This window comes from Chanodichthys erythropterus, chromosome 12 (assembly GCF_024489055.1).
Source record: "Chanodichthys erythropterus isolate Z2021 chromosome 12, ASM2448905v1, whole genome shotgun sequence".
In the NCBI taxonomy this organism is placed as follows: Eukaryota; Metazoa; Chordata; class Actinopteri; order Cypriniformes; family Xenocyprididae; genus Chanodichthys; species Chanodichthys erythropterus.
The window spans coordinates 41899180-41919748 of NC_090232.1; the positions used below are offsets into that span (position 1 = coordinate 41899180).

General features: G+C 38.3%; 4 protein-coding genes across 8 annotated transcripts in view; 1 reads left to right on the forward strand and 3 right to left on the reverse strand.

Annotated features, from left to right (window-relative positions):
• Positions 1–7046, reverse strand: part of ppp3r1b (protein phosphatase 3 (formerly 2B), regulatory s1ubunit B, alpha isoform, b) — a 24789-nt gene extending 17743 nt beyond the window's left edge. The window contains exon 1 of the mRNA XM_067403150.1: positions 6840–7046. Within this exon, the coding sequence (XP_067259251.1) occupies positions 6840–6842 (3 nt within the window). The 5' untranslated portion in view covers positions 6843–7046. The remainder of the gene's footprint in view (positions 1–6839) is intronic.
• Positions 7047–9216: 2170 nt separating this feature from the next.
• Positions 9217–12236, reverse strand: cnrip1a (cannabinoid receptor interacting protein 1a). The gene is made up of 3 exons (XM_067405079.1): positions 12058–12236; positions 11547–11691; positions 9217–9381 (listed from the first exon to the last, which is right to left on the reverse strand). The coding sequence occupies exons 1-3, from the start codon at positions 12234–12236 to the stop codon at positions 9217–9219; spliced, it is 489 nt and encodes a 162-aa protein (XP_067261180.1).
• Positions 12237–15240: 3004 nt separating this feature from the next.
• On the reverse strand, positions 15241–16661 carry LOC137032743 (F-box only protein 48). Its single transcript, XM_067404672.1, is given in 3 exon segments — positions 15241–15943; positions 16015–16259; positions 16262–16661. Coding segments are annotated over 3 exon segments (456 nt in total). The 5' UTR covers positions 16311–16661; the 3' UTR covers positions 15241–15781.
• A 191-nt stretch (positions 16662–16852) lies between these two features.
• The window catches only part of aplf (aprataxin and PNKP like factor), a 40139-nt gene continuing 36422 nt past the window's right edge, over positions 16853–20569 (forward strand). For 4 of the 5 annotated variants that reach the window (XR_010896739.1, XM_067404666.1, XM_067404667.1 and 1 more), the window contains exons 1-2: positions 16853–17031; positions 17170–17286. Coding sequence is in view for 4 of the 5 variants with exons in the window: in XM_067404666.1 (XP_067260767.1) it covers positions 17194–17286 (93 nt within the window). In the remaining variant the exon portion in view is untranslated. Of the gene's footprint in view, positions 17032–17169; positions 17312–20569 lie in introns of those variants that run through there. The other variant, XM_067404669.1, reaches the window with a different exon arrangement.

Sequence of the window (20569 nt, forward strand, 5' to 3'; positions counted from 1 at the left end):
TTACAGTCATAGCGCCACCTGGGGGCAACAGGAAATTACATGTTTTACACTGTGATTAACTCCTCATAGAGATTAAACCAGAAGCACATCATATATGGCCAGTCTAATCTTAAGGCCTTTGAGATGTTAAATATCAAAGATCTTGAGTTTTCGTTGAAGGGCGTGTCTGTGGCGGACTGACAAAGTCTGATGTTTCGCCATGAAAAAGGAAGCTGTTGTAACTCAGGCATACTATGTCTGATCTGCCCCAAACTTCACATGAGTGATAAAAGTCCTGGCCTAAAGACATCTATATGACAATATTCAGTTAGCTATAGCGCCACCTGTTGGCAGCAGGAAGTGTGGCACTTTTACATGATTTTGCTATAGTTCTCCTTTATTTACTCGCTTACATGCAAGTCGCCCACTTTTCACTGTTTTCCTGAGGCCAACAGGTGGCGGTTAGCCCGGTTGCGAGGGCCCTTTCAATGCTGCTTGCAGCTTTAATTATATAATTTTTGTCCGTTCAAGCCAAAGACGTGAAAAGAGAACTCAATTCAATATTTGTGCACTATATGAAAGGTGGCTTTTTGTGCTGAATCGAGTTCTCTTTCGCATCTTCTTGTGCTTGAATAGTTTAAAACCACATGAAAATGCACGCACAGGAATCGATAAGCCGAATCGAAATTTTAAATTTTAATGATCTGATTCCTATTTATTTGGGTATTAAAAATTTCACTTTATTTCACCTTTTTCATTACTCTGCAATAAAAGGCCACTTGTAACCATGCAAACGTATCAACCACAATAATAAATGGTATTGCACAATCTCTACCGACTGACACATTATACAGTCATACCACCCATGCATTCCTTATTCCTTGTTATATATTACAGTGGAATTACACATTGCAATAAGCCAGGCAAGAAATCAGGCCACCCCATCACCATCCAGTTTCAGTACACCGGGACACGCAGATATAGCAGGAGACAGAGAGAGAAGAAAACATGCCATGATAGAGCAGGATAGAGAGACGTTAGTAGAGAAAGAGAGGAAGAAAGGATAAAAGGTGACAGCAGTGCTTTTATCCCTACATGCAAAGCTAGAATAAATAATAGCTATATATAATAGACAGATATAATGTTGTTCTTTTGAACTTCCTATTCAAAGAATCCTTAAAAAAAAAAAAAAACGTATCACGATTTCCACAAAATTATTAAGCTGTACTTTGATAATAATAAGAAATGTTTCTTGAGCACCAAATCAAGAATAAATTAAAAGTTTAAATTTTTAAATTGCAATTATGTTTCAGAATGTTAAAGTTTTGCTGTATTTTAGATCAAATAAATGCAGCCTTGGTGAACAGAAGAGACTTCTTTTGGACATTCTGCTTAACATCTCATTTTGGGTTTCAGGGAAGAAAAATAAAATGACATTGGGATAAATGATACAGATTCATTTTAAAATGAACTATGGATGATACAGCCAGAGGGCAGGATTTCAGCAAAAAATCAGTCAGTAGGTGTGACATCCCAGACAAAAATCAAGTTGTTTCAAGTCATCGAGTGGGCTGGTGCCTTCAGGAGCTGTGTGCTTAAGGCCTGTTATGACTTGCAGGAAGAAACCAAAGCTACCACAACCCAATATAGAGAGCAGGACAGATAAACTGGGGCATCACTGTGCCTAGAAGGTTCTACAGCAACTTCCAGAATATCTAGAGCTCCCCATTAAATGTGTATCACACAGTTTCAAAGCTTACAAAGTCAAGTTCCTGTGCGGCTATGTGATACAGCCATTTCATGGGAATAAGATAAGAGAAAATGAATGAAAACAGTAAAAAGGAGAAGTGTTACCATTTTGGTTCTTATATAAAATTCAAGCACATTATGGTGCTGATAAAACATGTAGTAGATGAGGTGTATTTTGGGTGTTGTGTGTGTGTGTGTGTTTGCACATATGGTGTGAAAGTAGATTAAAGCCGTGTGGGACAGGTCACATCAGTCACCATGCGGTCAAACACAGTGACTTCTCTAGTTTACTGTATTCAAATAGAGCTGTTTCAGTACGTCTCTCACTCTAAAATTAGTCAGTATGCTCACGTGTACTACAGACAGACAGTGTTTTGCCACAGCTAGTAGGTTAGCTAAGGTTGAGCGCCCTGTGCTATTTTGACTTTAGTGGTAGAGCGACAGCAAATTAACTTAAAGTGGATTGAGGGTTTAGGATTACTTCATCTGGTTATATGGTCTCAAACGTGAGCAAGTCACCAGGCAAGGAAAGACACCTCAAAGCAAAGCAAACGCTGGTGGAAACTTTCATACAGGGAATGAATTCTCGGATAAAATGTAACAAAACTTCAGTTGGGCTACATTCTAACCTTAATGACATCACTGCATTCCCAATCATTTCAAATGTCCAGTTTAGGAAGTTCCTTCAGTAGACGCATCTATTGGGAACACATCAAGATCATCCGAGCCAACCGGCATCTGTACAGATATCTTTACTTTCATGACCAAAAGGGAAACCCTTGTGATTTGTGCTTTATTTTAGAAGAAATACTTTAATAACTGCTCGAAGCATTTATTGGGAATTTTTAAAGGGAAAGGGCAGATGAAAAGTAATTATATAAATATGCAAATCATGCCTGTAATTTTAAAGTCAGCCACCTATTTTCTAAATGCATGTTATACATCTTATTGTGAACAATAAGACATCTGTGCATGTTTCTTTTTTTACAAATGTTTTGACCTCGTAATGTTTAATCAAAATGTCAACTGGATCTTCTGGTGAAAACACAAGACTTCTCTCTGGTGACGTAAGCAGGACTTCTTCAATTATTTAGTGCACTTAAAGGATTAGTTCACTTCAGAATTTAAAATTTCCTAATAATTTACTCACCCCACAAGTCTTTTGGAAAAATCCATTCCAGGATTTTTCTCCATATAGTGGACTTCAGTGGGGTTCAACGTGTTGAAGGTCCAAATTGCAGTTTCAGTACAGCTTCAAAGGGCTCTACACGATCCCAGAAGAGGAATAAGGGTCTTATCTAGTGAAACAATCAGTCATTTTCTAAAAAATAAAATAAAAATATATATACTTTTTAACCACAAATGCTCATCTTGCACTAGCCCGCTGATCCGCAATGTATTTGAATATTTTGAAGCTGCACTGAAACTGCAGTTTGGACCTTCAACCCGTTGGTAGCTGTTGAAGTCCACTATATAAAAGGAAAAATCCTGGAATGTTTTCCTCAAAAACATGAATTGAACTAATCCTTTAAACCTTAAAACAAGCACATGTTCATCTGCGGCCCTGTCCCAAATGGAACCCTAAGCCCTTGCGATATTCCTCCAATCCTACACACTTTCGTGAAGTAATGGCACTTTGATTGTCGGGTAGAAGTCTGCTTCAGAGCTCGCGGGTTTACGTTCTCGGCAAAAGTCGGCGAATTTTAGCCGCAAAAGGGGTGCTGGCAAGCACCCTCCCGAAACCTAAAATGACAATTGGGACACCCTACGGTCTTGTGGACTTAACGGGCACGTGGCGGCCAATGTAAGTCCAAGAGACCGCAAGTGCACATGAAGTGTGCCATTTGGGACAGGGCCTGCATCTAAACATCCAATCAACAATCACTGCATAGAACCAAGTCCCACCTTACATTTGTTTTCAATGATCCGCTACACTCAGATGTACGTCACAATACGGAAGTAAAGATCTGTCGTTTCATTACGACTTTAAAATGATGAATCAATGCTACGTGATCACCGATTGGGATTCATCCTAAAGAGACAGCAACAACAACTACAATCCAAATTTAGCTAACATACTACAAGCTACTGTTAATTGGCCATTATTTCAAAATATAAAAACTTTAGCATGAAGTTAGCCAATGTGATTTACTCTTAGATAGATTTTTATACAGGTAACACATTTTATCATGCCAAAATCTATTCAACTCATTTTCCACCCAAATAAACACTGAAATGTGAAAAAGATCCAATTTTGTCTGGGCCGGATCTTAAGGTAATACAGAAGAGATGTTTGGGCCTAGAGTACTTAGACACAGGATAAAAATTAAATGAATTTGGTGTTGGTAGTGTCTGGGACTAGGCCAATTCTGGGTCTATGAAGCAATTCCTTGGAACATGTAATGCTACGCTATGCATCCCAAGTATGCATACTTTTGTGCATTGAGTGTCTTCTTTTAGGGTCATTTGCATTGATACACAGATACGCAGACTGAGATTCTCTCATTGGCCGACAGCAGCATCTGATTAAAACAAGTGGCAAGTGCTCATTCCAGCTAGGGACATTTTCAAACTTTTACATTGTCTCTCTTCATTAACTATACATACATATGCATTGTATTGGCCACCCTGCTCATGACAGCAATTCGGTGTGAATTGAGGCTAAATTCATTGCCTATTGCACACAAATTGGTACACAAACAACATGTTCAGGGTTCCCATACCTTCTGACAAATAAATTTCCACTATTTGACCAGAAATAAATGTTTACTAGATAACAAGACTCAAAAATGGGTTTAAGATCATTTATAGATCATTTATAGTTAGCGTAGAATAATAAATATCAACTTCCCATATCTTTTGTTTACCTCAATGGCAGTAGATCCAATCAAAACCCTATTTTGGCACAATTTCATCTATCATTTGGTAATATGGCTAATACTAATATGACTTTAAGGATCAGAAGGATATGTCAATGTTTTGCATAACAGAGGGAACCCTGTAGGTTGCTCTTTTCTTCAGCTTACCATATTTTGCTAGATATGGACTGAACTGTATCAACAAAAATTTGACATGAGAGGAAGTCGTATCTCAATCAACTCATTAACCATCATAATAGCATACACAACACTAAATATTACAATGGGGCCACGTCAACGTGATTCATCAACAATGTTTCTAATAAACGCCATCCGTTTGTCCAAATCCACTCTCGGACCATGATGTAAAAATCTAAAAACATTCCTGTCACTTCACAATTTCTATAATAACCAAATATTAAAGGTGCAATATTTTCTGTCCGCTAGAGGCCTATTCAAAACAAAGGCGTAGCTTAATGACACCAAGTTTGAGCGCGGAATCTTGGGACATGTCGTCTTCAAATCACAGCAGGTGGAAACAATCGGGATAGGACTCGAGAAGAAATCATGTTCATGGATGCGATTATTAACGTCACTGTAGTATGAAGCAGAGCAGGACCGAGTGTTGTGGAGCTGGACGAGGCCACTGGAGCGATGCAAAACACACGCCTCACGAGCAGCAGAAGATAGATCGATTTTAGATTATTATATTAAATGCTGGATGGCTTGTGTTGATAAATGGCATGCAATTAATTTTAAAACGTATTGTATGATGGAGAAAATGTTGTATTACTGTTACTAAAAATAAAGCTGCATCTGATTATGCTATGTTAGCTACTTGACAAAATAGCGTTTTACTCTGAGGCATGGTAAAGAATGGTACTCACAAAAAATCAAGAAAATTAGATTTAATAAATGTGTTGAGCTATATAACAATAATTCGTTTTCTGTCTATAAATATATCAAAACAGTTGTTCTCTTGTCTATTAAAACATGTAATATATTAAAGCGTCTTTGGTGTTTCCATGGTTTCTACAAAATAAAACCGGAAACCGAGGGTAACGCGGGTATGACGCAATTAACAGGCGACTCCTCACACGTCCCGGAGCCTTGGTTAAAATTGCAATTTTCTCACGAATTACAAATAGTTGCAAACATTTGGGATATTGTAAGTACTAAAGTGAACAAAACATATAACAATGGCCAAGTGGATATTTTACTGCAAAAGTCTTACATATTGCACCTTTAAGTTTTTGAAGAAACACGGTTGTAATCTAAAATGCATGGTGTTGCAGTAATGACAGCAGTGATTGTTTTGTTATTATTATTATTATTATTATTATTATAATAACAACAATAGAAATGCACACGTTACTATCAGACGTGAAAATGTTTTACGCTCTTATGAAAAAGTGCAACGCAGAACTTCCCTAATTTTAGGACTTTTTATAAAACTATTATACAGAGTAAGTTGAAAAGTCTGGGTGTGCAGACAAGCCCAAACAGTCCAATTCTAGCGAATTTAAAGAGAAAGTTCAGCCAAAAAAAGAAAAAGAAAATGAACAAAACAGCCACCATTGACTTCCATAGTAAAAATATCCTCTTTTGTTTTCAGCAGATGAAAGAAATTCATACAGGTGTGAGGGCGAGTTTTCATTTTTGGGTGAAATATTCCTTCAACACCCTCAAAAATAAGCACAATTTATACTTTAAAAATGACAAAAGCATGTATTTAAAATCATGCCAGAGGTAGAAAAGTTTCCCAAATATAGGAATCCCCTTCTAATAATTAATTGCCCAGCAAAGTCGATCTTTTCTGGAGAATCAACCAGTCGATTCAAGTTGTCAACGGATCTATTTTACACGCAAACCAGCTCTCGATCAGTTTGACAGCCGTATCGATTGAGCAGCAGCTACTAGCAGCCATACAGTGTTTCTCTTTCCCTGCCGCGCCATTACATTTGATCAGTGATCGGGTTAAATACAGCATTTACACTGAATCTATAAGACAGCGACGTGTTTTGTTTCTCCGTTCACAGCGCACGGAGCCTGAACGTGGGCCACACTGACAGCCATGGCTCGGTTTTATCAACAACGGCTTTGATCACGACACCGCGAGCGCATTTCCAGTCCGTCACGGCACCAGAAAAGCGCGTTAAACGCGCGATGGACCCGAAGCGCAACAGTATAGGAAGTATCTGCTATCTCGGGTATATTTGCAGCGGTTTAGCGAGAGCTGTTAGGGATCCTTACCATTCTGTCGCCGGGCTTGTCTTCGCCGTGTGCAGGAACTGAGCTGTCGCTGTCGGTGACGGTTATTTTTCGGAGCGAGGAAGTCGCAGTGGCGCGTCGCTCGGATTTTGTTCTCGGTGTTTCAGTCGACGGATTCACTGCAGTGGCTTCGGTAGGTCCGCAGCGGAGGGGGAAGAGGCAGTGGGTTGAGTTGGTGGTGGAGAGAGAAAGAGGGAGGGAGCGACACTGAACGGTGTGGAGGGGGGAGGTGCATTAGAGCAGCACATCCGGGTACTTCCGCCTTATTTTCTCTCACTGAGCGTCATTTGCATCATTAACGTTGATTAAATGATTTTGCAGCTCAGAAAGAGAAACCTGAAGATGGATATTTACTTTATGCTGTTATTAATTAACAAAGCTCATTTTTAAATATAATTTGAAATGGATTTCAGTATTGCGTGATTATAAAATTAAAAGTACTATAAAATAGTTTTTTTTTTATGGTGTTAGGTCTAAATGTAACACATAAATGCATTTTCTCTTCTTTTGTAAAATTACGTTTACATTTTACGTACTTTTAAATTATTATTTGTTTTTGTTGTGGCACATTTCATATATGTCATGAAGGACATTTATTTTGAGGCCTGCTTTTGTATTTAAAAAGATTTAAAAGGGTTAGTTCACCAAAAAATGAAAATTATATCAGTGGTTCAGATCGCGTATCAAACTATTGAAGTTTCAAAACACTTATGATGTAACAAAGCCTTTGTTTACCGAAATCATGTGATTTTGGTGCTCCGAACCACTGATTCGAGACAAACGATTCGTAAAGCTTCATGAAGCAGTGTTTTGAAATTGCCCATCACTAGATATTGTTGAATAAAGTCAGTATTTTGTTATTTTTGCGCACAAAAAATATTCTCGTCGCTTTATAATATTAAGGTTGAACCACTGTATAATCACATGAACTGTTTTAAATATGTTGTTGGGCATTGAAAAAGGGAGTGTTATTGCTGGCTATGCAGGCCTCAATGAGCCACCTGATTTCATCAAAAATATCTTAATTTGTGTTCCGAAGATCAACAAAGGTCTTACAGGTGTGGAACGACATGAGGGTGAGTAATAAATGACAAATTTTTGGGTGAACTAACCCTTTAACAAACATTTGGTGGCCATTATGCAGGTATTTGCATCTTAAAGTGTCCCAGGTGTGTCTATAAACATGTATATTTTTTTAAATAACACTCCATATACTGTATTTAATCTGCAGCAGCTGCTTGTTGACGAAAATAACTTAATATGATGGGAATTATAAAATAATCTATAATGTCTTTCAGCTCTAAGGTTACTAAAGTATATCAATATACATAGATAAAAACAACCAGCATGTTATTTTCAATTTATTGCATATTTGTGAGGTTATCCTCATTCTTGGTCTTTTTGTCTTAAACTGTAATGTATTTATTAAAACAGCACAGAACTTCAAGCAACAGGATTGTTTATATTCTTACAAAAAAGTCAAAAGTTTGGCTCAAAATCACAGAAGACTGATCAAAATCAAGACTGACATTCAGCGAAACACATAAGCACCCCACAAGCAAACAAATATGAGTGAAAATAGGAATAGAATTAAGTCAAAATAAATAAAGCACTAACTTCATTTCTGATTCACTTCTAACTCTCACCAGTGAACTAATGCTTCTGTGAAGAAATAGGCAACATAAATAACAGATTAAGCAGTAAACAACAGCATAACACAGAATGGGAACTAATTAAACATCCATTCATACCATACAGAAACAGGCACGCCTGTCACAAATAAATAATTGTTTTACGCTGGTCTCAAAAGACCACGATATTAACTGACTGGTCTTTACTTTGATAATATTACATTATACACACTAATATAGAGTATCATAGCCTGTGTAAGTTCATACAGCACCTTTTTGAGCAAGCATTGTGGAGCACTGCCCGTCTCTTTTACAGCAAACGACTGGGTTAAATACAGGCCTTCTCATCCGAGTCTCGTGGAAAGATGTTCTCAGTGTATTTGTAACCATAATAGAGCAGATATGTGATGTGCAAATGACCAAGAGAGAGCTGAAAATCCTTTCCCATTCCTTTCATAAAGCTTCATCTTTTTCAGAGTTTCACCAGCTCAGAGACATAAATGAGGAAATTCTGTTCAGACTGAAAGACAACTGAAAGTGGGAATCATGCATGACCAGTGGTAGAACAAATAGGTGCTTTGCTTGACTGGTGAACAGATACCCTGATGGATCAGCCTTTCATTTTCACATCTTAGTTCACTGAGGAGCTTGGAGTCATCTGTCCCACACACAGCGGCCCCATGATGGTTACAGGACATGTTGTGCTTCCGTGCCGCTCCGCTGGTGTTTTACAGGAAGACCTCTTTGTTTATCCACATGAGGCTGCGGGTCTCGTTGGGCTTGGCCTCATACTCGATGCAGTTGAAGCTGTTGCCGAACTGGCAGTGTTCTCTCTTGTAGTAGTTGTAGTATTTCACTTGCCACACTGTCTCAAACATGCCGGCATCTTTGAACTGCCAACAACAGGAAGATGGAAGGTTAGTGTGCTGTTATAGTTCAGTTCTCTTCATACACTTTGTGTGGACGTTTGAATGCTTGCATATACAATCCAAAATGACCAAAATGCTCTTACTTGTTAACTAGATATGTTTTTTCCCATTATGATTTATTTGTGCTATTTTTGCCTTTATTGTGAATGGACAATAAGTTGACAGGAAGATAACTTGGAGATAGGAGGGGGGGTGGTGGGATCGGGAAAGATCCACGAGCCAGGATTGTGCAAATATGTCGGCGCCCTGCCCACGAGGCTATTGGCGCCTAGATTAAATATAATACAATTAATGTTTTTTTAAAGTTTTGCATCCTTAAGCATCAAATGTAGTGTGCAGAAAGTGTAGAAAACAATAAAAGGTGATTTATTAAATCTTAACATTCTGATATCAAAATGAAAGGACCTACACTCTAAAAAATGCTGGGTTAAAAACAACCCAAGTTGGGTTGAAAATGGACAAACCCAGCGATTGGGTTGTTTTAACCCAGCTGTTGGGCTAAATGTTTGCCCAACCTGCTGGGTAGTTTTATTTAAACCAACTATTGTTTAAAAATTGCTGTATGGCTAGCTTAAAATGAACCCAAAATAGTTGGGAAATTAAAAACCAGATGCAATTAGAGGCAACAATAATAGACAAAAGGTGAATGTTTATTAATAAGCTTTAATATTTTATTAATATAAATTTAATAGTTTAATAGTTTATGAATATAAATGTATTAATAAGCAATTTAATAAATGTTTATTGTTTGATAATTATTCATTGAACATTAATAAATGTTCATGTCCAACATACTTTGGGTTTATTTTAATTAAGCAATACAGTCATTTTTAAACACTAGTTGAGTTAAATAAAACTACCCAGCAGGTTGGGCAAACATTTAACCCTACCGCTGGGTTAAAACAACCCAATTGCTGGGTTTGTCCATTTTCAACCGAACTTGGGTTGTTTTTAACTCAGCATTTTTTAGATTGTAGAATTTTAGAAACTAGTATTTAACATATCTACCAATTCTAAGCTAAATGTTTATATTTTCTGAAGAACAAGTAAGAGGTGATTGCCTATAAAAAATCATTGTAGCTCAAACAGTAGCGCATGATGAACATAAAGATTGTGCACTCTAAAAATTGCTGGGTTAAAAACAACCCAATTTGGGTTGAAGATGGACAGACGTAGTGATTGGGTTGTTTTAACCCAAAATGACTTACATTGCATTCAAGCTGAAACTTAGATTTCATGCATAGAATCGAACCCACACTCTAAAAAATGCTGGGTTAAAAACAAGTTGGTTTGAAAATGGACAATTCCAGCAAGTGATTTGTTTTAACCCAGCTATTTGACACATAATTACTAGAGGCAAAATTTGAACATTTAATAATAAGCAATTTAATACATGTTTAGCCTATTGTTTAATTATTATTCATTAAACTTACGAATAAATGTTCATTTATTAAACATATTAATAAATGTTCATTTCCAACCTATTTTGGGTTTATTTTTAAACCATGGTTGAGTTAAATAAAACTACCCAGCAGGTTGGGCAAACCAATCGCTGGGTTTGTCCATTTTCAACCCAACTTGGGTTGTTTTTTTACCCAGCATTTTTAGAGTATGCATGGGTTCGATTCCCATATGCAATCTAAAGTTTCAGCTTGAATGCAATTAAAGTCACTTTGGATAAAACCTTCTGCCAAGTGTGCAAATGCAAATGTCAGGATTGTGGATGTCTGCTGTGCAGCAGCTATGGTGTTCTCTGTGGTTTCTATGGCATTGCTATGTGGTTTCCAGGGTGTTTATATGCGGTTGCTATTGTGTTATAGACACTTTTTCACAGGCCAAGGTCAAACAGCCCACCTCCATACAGCTTGAGCAGCTCCTTCAATGCAAGATTTTTTGCCGGTTTTACCACCTGCATTACATGCACCAGCATGTGTAAAGTAACATGCCATCTTTCTTCAGCATGCAAAACGCCTTCAGTGATTTGATGCATCATGCAAGCAAGCCAAAACAGTGCAGTACGAGTTATGTGTGAAGTCTAATACTTAGGCTTAGTTTAGCTTCAAATCCCTAATCCTCTGTATGCAATTTAGCATCCACCAATTCCACATGATCTCAGCTCTTTTTGTTACCTCTATGGAGACCTGCACAGGTTGTCTGTCCCCGCTCTTGGTGTGTGGCACACCCTCAGTATCATAGGTGCCATTATAGACGATCTGCTCATCATCTTTGGACTGCTGCTCCAACGGGAATTTCTTTCCGCCGATCCCCATTGTGCTGAAAACCCATTTAAACAAGAGTCAGGCTATATCTGCCTGTTTAGCTTCTTTTTTTACTCACATCTGAAATTCCTTCTGTTAATAAATCATTAAAGGCTCGTAACACATCCCCATGGTTCAGTTTTACAGCCATAAATATCGTATTACTCAAATAAAGAATCGCTTTTAATGCACAGTCTATTTATAATATCATATATTTTAGGCTATTTCTTTTCTTACAGGGGCGCAGGTGCATATTTCGACATCGTTACAATATTACGACAAAACATCGAATCCTAAGAGCTATTTATATGCAACAACATATCAAATGCATATAGGCTATACACGATTAATTCAGTCGCGTATTCACATTAAACCGACTTACGTGGCCTCCGCGCTACCCGGTTTCACGATCACCTCGATTTTGTATTTCGATCCTGTTAGCATTTTGATTGTCCTGCTCTGACCGAACCTCGTCCCGTCCACTTTATAAAACACCGGTCCGTCATTAGGTTGGATTTTCAATGAAATCGCGATGTTTATCAGCGCTGGGACGTCGGCCATAGTTGCGAGATAACGGAGGTCGGTGTATTTCCAGGGCTCCCCGTCATTAAAGGGATGGCGGATGCTCCCAGGAAGCTGTTGAGAGATGCTGTGACGTCTACACAAGCCATCACACCCATTCATGCAGCAGCATACATCTATAAATATGTATATAATACACCAGACCAGTGCCTATTATTCATGCTCGCGCTGGGTGAACAAACGCAGGTAAATAGGCATCGCTACCCTATCAATTGTTTTGATATTTTCTATATTTGTATTCTAGGAGTCATAGATATCGTAAATAGCTTATCAAGCATTAGATTTAGATCCTGAACCCATTGTGTTAGTGTCCATCTCCCTTATTCCCGCGATTAAAACAGTCCCTGTCCAAAGTGCTGAAACTGAAGATTCATGTGTTGCTACATTAATGCTGTACCATTAAATATGAAATGCACTAAAAACACAAAAAAATCTGCTATTATGTGTTTGGTGAGCTTGAAACATTAACATATACTGAATATAATTAACAAAATTAACTTAAACTTTAAAAAAAAAGGTGTTTTTGGAGGAATATATGCATTTTATGTGCATATGTATGCATTTTTTTGTATTTTGCAATAAAAACACTGCTATAAACCTTTTAATTAAATTATTTTAGTTTCATTTTTAATGACATTTCTGTCATTTTAAATTATATAATGAAGAGGAAAGTGACATAATTTAAAGGGATAGTTCACCCAAAAATGAAAATTTGATGTTTATCTGCTTACCCCCAGGGCATCCAAGATGTAGGTGACTTTTTTTCTTCAGTCGAACGCAAATTATGATTTTTAACTGCAACCGCTGCCGTCTGTCAGTCAAATAATAGCTGTGATTGGGAACTTGAACAATAAAAGTCGAAAAAACTTCCATAGACAAATCCAAATTAAACCCTGCGGCTCGTGACGGCACATTGATGTCCTAAGACACGAAACGATCGGTTTGTGCAAGAAACCAAACAGTATTTATATAATTTTTTTACTTCTAATACACCACTATGTCCAACTTCGTTCAGCTTCCGGCTAGTGAGGTCTGATCGCGCTCTGACAACGGAAGTGATGTCTCGCGCTCATTGAAGTATATGGGCGAGACATCACTTCCGTCATCACAACGCGTTTTTTGACCTCACTAACAGGAAGCTGAACGAAGTTGGACATAGTGGTTTATTAGAGGTAAAAATTATATAAATAATGTTAGGTTTCTCGCACAAACTGATCGTTTCGTGTCTTAGGACATTAATGTGTCGCCACGAGCCGCAGGGTTTAATTTGGATTTGTCTATGGAAGTGTATTCGACTCTTATTGTTCAAGTTCCCATCTACTGCTATTATTTGACTGACAGACGGCAGCGGTTGCAGTTAAAAATCATAATTTGCATTCGACTGAAGAAAAAAAGTCACCTACATCTTGGATGCACTGGGGGTGAGCAGATAAACATCAAATTTTCATTTTTGGGTGAACTATCCCTTTAAGTAATCAGATGAGTTCAAGTTCAATTCTCATTTAACATTCATAATTAGTTGTATATCACAGATTCCTCTTTCATAAATTAACAAGTTAATTTAGCTTGAGATTGCTTTAAATTAGCACTTAAAGACATAATTGGTCTGATAAGACTATTTTAAACATACTCATTTACTTTCAAAATCTCCATTTGAAAATAAAACAGCTTCCCATTTCATAGCATGACAATATTTCTATATTATTTGAAATGAGTATGTGGTTATAAAGACATAAACCGATCAGGCATAACATTATGAGCACTGACAGGTGAATAACACTGATCATCTCTTCATCATGGCAGCTGTTAGTGTGTGTGATATGAGGCCGCAAGTGAACATTTAGTCCTCAAAGTTGATGTTAGAAGCAGGAAAAATGGGCAAGTGTAAGGATTTGAGTGAGTTTGACAAGGACCAAAGTGTGATGGCTAGACGACTGGGTCAGAGCATCTCCAAAACTGCAGCTCTTGTGGGGTGTTCCCGGTCTGCAGCGGTCAGTATCTATCAAAAGTGGTCCAAGTAAGGAACAGTGGTGAACCGGCGACAGGGTCATGGGCGGCCGAGGCTCATTGATGCACGTGGGGAGCGAAGGCTGGCCTGTGTGGTTCGATCCAACAGACGAGCTACTGTAGCTCAAATTGCTCAAGAAGTTCATGCTGGTTCTGATAGAAAGGTGTCAGAATACACAGTGCATCAGTTTGTTGCGTATGGAGCTGAATAGCTGCAGACCAGTCAGGGTGCCCATGCTGACCCTGTCCACCGCCGAAAGAGCCAACAGAGAGCATCAGAACTGGACCACGGAGCAATGGAAGAAGGTGGCCTGGTCTGATGAATCACATTTTCTTTTACATCACGTGGATGGCCCTGTGCGTCACTTACCTGGGGAACACATGGCACCAGGATGCATTATGGGAAGAAGGCAAGCCGGCAGAGGCAGTGTGATGCTTTGGGCAATGTTCTGCTGGGAAAACTTGGATCCTGCCATCCATGTGGATGTTACTTTGACACGTACCACCTACCTAAGCATTGTTGCAGACCATGTACAGCCTTTCACTGAAATGGTATTTCCTGGTGGCTCTGGCCTCTTTCAGCAGGACAAAGCGTTCTGCCACAAAGCAAAAACGGTTCAGGAATGGTTTGAGGAGCACAACAACGAGACTGAGGTGTTGATTGGCCTCCAAATTCCCCAGATCTCAATCCAATCGAGCAACTTTGGGATGTGCTGAACAAACAAGTCAGATCCATGGAGGCTCCACTTCGCAACTTACAGGACTTAAAGGATCTGCTGCTAACATCTTGGTGCAGATACCACAGCACACCTTCAGGGGTCTGGAGGAGTCCATGCCTCGACGGGTCAGGGCTGTTTTGGCAGCAAATGGGGGACCAACACAATATTAGGAAGGTGGTCATAATGTTATGCCTGATCAGTGTGTGCAAACAGACAGCAGCAGAAGGCCAAGGACGAGAAAAGAAGTATAGCACAGGGACACATGATTTTTAATAATAATATATTAGCTTTTATAAAATTATAGTTTCATGATTTAAGGCAAAACACTTTTGGTGGTGACTCTGAAAAATAAAAAATCAATAAAGAAGCTCCCAAAACATTAATTTTCCATACAGTCTCAAGCTAATTTCAGTAATGCAACTAAAATTTTCCATTACAAAAGCCACATTATCATGTATTCTGACCGCCACAGTCTTTGTGCTTTTTTGCAACACTGATTATGAAATGAAAACTTAAAAAAAATCAAAAGGTGCACAATTTTGTTGATCAATAAAAAGAGTGAAGAAACTGTTCAAGCTATAAAACAATTCCATCAGATTCCCATACAGTCTCAAGCAAATTTCAGTAATAGTTTTCCATTAGAAAAGCCACATTATCATGCTTTCTAATCACCTCAGTCTATGTGTTTGGCAACACTGATTAAAAAACATCCCATAAAATGATCCAGCAAGTAAGTGTTTCAGTCAAAATGCTCCGTTGTCGACAGCCTGTTGGCATGATCCCAAAAGTCTCTTAGCTTTATCTCTCCAGTTCCGCCTCTAGTATCTCTCCCCAGGTCTCCACGTCCAGTGGACACATGCTGTTGGGCGGGATATCATCGGCGGAGCGGATGTTACTGTACCGGCCCTTCAGCCACCTCCTCTTTACACAGCCTTTCCTGTAGTTACGCACAAGAGTAACCTGGGACAAAAGAAAGAAGAAACATAAACAAACAGCAAAGATAGGTACAAAATGAAGCAGACGACACAAACCTTCCACGAACATCCATCAAGCCTGTCCCCATTCACCTCCCTCCGGCAAACAGCCAGCACCGTAAGACAGTGGCTCCTCCACAGGTGATCGCTGCCCTCGATTATGTCATTCCACTGTCTGCAGGTGAGCGAGGCCCGGCACAAACTCCTGATGTCCAGCTCGTTGAAGATCCTCACACTCATCTCTGTTGGCAGGGTCTCTGCAAAGTTCTGCTGAAGTGGATCCTGTCCACCAGGGATCATGGGCGAGTCTCCTTCTGGCCTGAAGATGGCGCTTTTGCTCCTTTTGCAGACATTCTGCATCTCTCAACAGTTTCAGTTTCCCCAAACCCAGTTATTTATTTGACATAACCTTTGATTTACAAATCAAACCTTATTATTTAAGCAATACGAACGTTATTGTGCGTGTCGCAGTATCTGTTCGTAGTGGACAGCGGCAACAACGCGAATCAAGCTAACAGAAACAATGGCTAGAACAACGAAACGATCACATCTAACGTTATATAACTGTATGCAGTGCGAAAAGGTGACATTTAAGATGATATTTAAAAAAATATATATGTTATTAGTAAAGATTCATACCGACAGTGGCGTCTCGCTGACAGCTGAGGATTTAAACGTCTCTGTTTGTTTACGACACAAACGTCACGAGGCAAACCTCGCCCAGTTCTCACCGCGCATGCGCGTTTCTTCAGCGGCAATGTGGAGTTAATTTGATTCTTTGTTATTGTACTGCAAAATATGATTTTTAGGTTACATTTTAATTGCGAAATTTGCGCACATTTGTCGACAAAAGGTTTGGATAGGTCTGACGTGCGTGTTTATAGTGCGTAAGCTAATGGTGGAGTTCACCGGAAGTGCTTATTCAGTAAACATTATTACTCATTTCTTACTAACGTTACCCTTAACAGTTAGTCAACACACCGAGTTACTTTTGCACTTTCTTGTACATGAAGCAGCGAAAAAGTTGGGTTGCATACAACACTAACGAATTCGTCTTCGCAACCTAATTAAATAGTAAGTAATTCACTAATACTGGGAGAGTTTGTACTGAGAGAGATAACAGCGCGTGCTGCTTTACAGCAGTTGTGTGCACTTTTCTCTGTAGTTTAGTAAAGATATTTAATCACAGACTTATATTTTACGTCCAAACAGGTCTGTGTCTCTTCGTATGCACAGATGCCAGGCTTTGAGCTGGAGCAGGTGGACGGTGGCAGTCCTATAGAGCTGCCCTATGGAGAAACTGTCCTGGGGAGAGGACCCTTTCTAGGGGTAAATGAGCCATTGCTGCTGTGCAGTATGTTTCCTCAAATATTTCTTAATAATATATTAGACAACATGCTATATTAAGCTTGCATAAAGGTTTTTGCCATTGTGCAAGTTATGATTAATACACTTTAGTGCCTGTAGTCTGGTGTGTGCTTTTACATAAATGCTGTTTAAAGCTCAGTAGGCATGGAGGAATGACTCAAGTAAAAGTCTTTATGTGAAGGCTGCATGTTTTTGCATTAAATGCAGTGAGTTGGTGTCGACTGTTAAAATATTTTGGCTTGTTTTCTTTGTTGTTTTTAGTGTAGTACTCTCAAAACAAATGTTACTTTCAGTTTCATGCATGGGGTCATTTATTTTGCAGTAATGACAATCAAAGCCCTGAAGATGGCACTCCAAACTCTTATATCAGAAAATTTTCCTGATAATTTACTCACCCCCATGTCATCCATTCATGTCCTTCTTTCGTCAGTCGAAAAGAAATGAAGGTTTTTAATGAAAACATATCAGGATTATTTTCCTTATAGTGGACGTCAATGGACTCCACTGTTGAAGGTGAAAATTACAGTTTCAGTGCAGCTTCAAAGGGCTTTAAATGATACCAGACGAGGAATAAGGGTCTTATCTAGTGAAACGATTGGTCATTTTCTAAAAAAATACAACTGTATATGCTTTATAAACACAAATGTTTGCCTTGCACGTGCTTCCACTTTCCGTATTCTTCAAAAAGCTTACATCGTATGTCCTACGCTTTCCCTATTCAACTTACGTAACGAACGCAGTGCCAGTTCCGTTTTTTATGTAAGTAGAATAGGGAAGGCGTAGGACATCCAGCATAAGCTTTTTAAAGAAAAATTAAAAAGGTTTTGGCGGAACCACTTGGAAGGTGATCATTTGTGTTTATAAAGCATATGCATTTCATTCTTTTTTGAAAATGACCGATCGTTTCTCTAGATAAGACCCTTATTCCTTGTCTGGTATCGTTTAAAGCACTTTGAAGCTGCACTGAAACTGTAATTTTGACCTTCAACTGTTTGGGCTCCATTGAAGTCCACTATATGGAGAATAATCCAGGAATGTTTTCATCAAAAACCTTAATTTCTTTCCGACTGAAGAAAGAAAGACATAAACATCTTTGGTTACATGGGAGTGAGCAAATTAACAGGAAAATTTTATTTGAAAGTGGACTAATCCTTTAAATCTCTCATGGAGTGGTCCATGAACTGCATTCTTCATTGTAGGCTATTAACAAACCTCAGATGTCTTAACAACAGTTTTAAAGCATAGATTATTTTTTTCAAGACCTAGTAAATCAAAATGGGAGATTTCTGCCTTTTATTGTATGCGTGTTAGCTGTCTATAAGCTAGTGTACACCTAAAACCTTTAGCATATGAACACGTTTTATAAAATCTCTTTTCAAATGAACGCCTCCTGTTTCATTAGAAAGTATGTCAAGACAAGACGGAACGCTTATATGAGCCATTTCATATCATGATCTTTAAATCACCCAGATCTCAGTGAAGTGTGTCATGGCGTTTTAGTTGCATATGTTACATATATGATGAATGATACTGAGACACAGAAAACAATCTGTTTATGATAGTTATGATATGACACATTTGTTGTCGTTGGACATTTATAATTAGAAGTGCATTGATTTCTCTACATATTACAATACCTACACTACCATTCAAAAGTTTGGAGATTTTTAAAATGTTTGTAAAAGGAAAAAAATATTCTTATTTGAATACATTTTATGATGTAATTTATTCCTGTAATCAAAGCTGAATCATTACTTCTGTCTTGAGTGTCACATGATCCTTCAGAAATCATTCTAATATGTTGATTTTAATATTATTATCATTGTTTTTTATTATTGTAAACAGTTGTGCTGCTTCATATTTTGGTGGAAACATTTTTTTTTTAGAACTATTTCTTTTGAAATAGAACTTTTTGTAACATTATAAATATTTTTACTGTCACTTGTTGAATAAAAGTATTCATTTCTTTAAAAAAATCTTATTGACCCCAAACTTTTAAACAGTAGTGTACCGTTCACCAGATGCCTTCATACAAGTTAAAGGATTAGTTCGCTTTAAAATGAAAATTACCCCATGATTTATACACCCTCAAGCCATCCTAGGTGTGTATGATTTTTTTTTTTTTTTTTTTTTTATGAATACAATCAGAGATATATTAATAAATATCCTGATGGATCCAAGCTTCATAATGGCAGTGAATGAGCTGAACGAGTATGAGCTGAAGAAAGTGCCTCCATCCATCATAAACATACTCCACACGGCTCCAGGGGGTTAATATAGTCATTCTGAAGTGAAGTGATGCATTTGTGTGAGAAAAATATCCATATTTGTGCACATTATAAAGTCAAATATCTAGCTTCTGCCAGACCGCCTTCTGTATTCAACTTACGAAAAAACGTGTAATGCCTCTCACAGTTCAAAACACTTACACTACATCCTACACTTTCCCTATTCAACTTGTCAGCTATGCTTTTTTCGTAAGTATAACTCAGATTGTGTTCATCAGAAAGAAAAAAATCCTATATATACAACTAGGATGGCTTGAGAGTGAGTAAATCTTGGGGTAATTTTCATTTTAAAGTGAACTAATCCTTAAGATACAGTACATTATTATATTTCTCTGTCTTGCAAAGACAGAACTGCTTGTGGTCTCAGCCATTCCAACACTTCTTCATTCAGCTTCATCAAACATAACTCTATCCAGGACAGCCAGGAACCTTGGAGTTGTGATCGATGGTCAGTGAAACTTAACAGACCACATTTCTAGAACTGCACGGTCCTGCAGATTTCCCTTGTACAACATTAGGAAGATCAAGCCCTTTCTATCAGAGCAGTTCCCATCACAACTCCTCACCCAAGCTCTTTTCTATCCAGACTGGACTATTGTAATACTCTCTTGGCAGGCCTTCATGCATGTACTGTCAAACCTCTTCATCTGATCCAGAAAGCAGCAGCAAGAGTGCTCTTTAATGAGCCAAAGAGAGCGCACGTCACACCTCTCTTCATCAATTTACTTTGGCTGTTAGTTGCCACTCGAATCAAATTCAAGGCACTAATGTTTGCCTACAGAATGACTACTGGCTCTGCACCACTATACCAAAACTCACTAGTTCAGACCTATGTGCCCTCCAGAAGCTTGCCTTCTGTTTTTCATCAACACTTGACGCATTTATATAAACACTTACTATTCTGTTCTGTATATCTATTTATTTTTTATTTTAACCCCCGCCCCCAGCTAGACTAA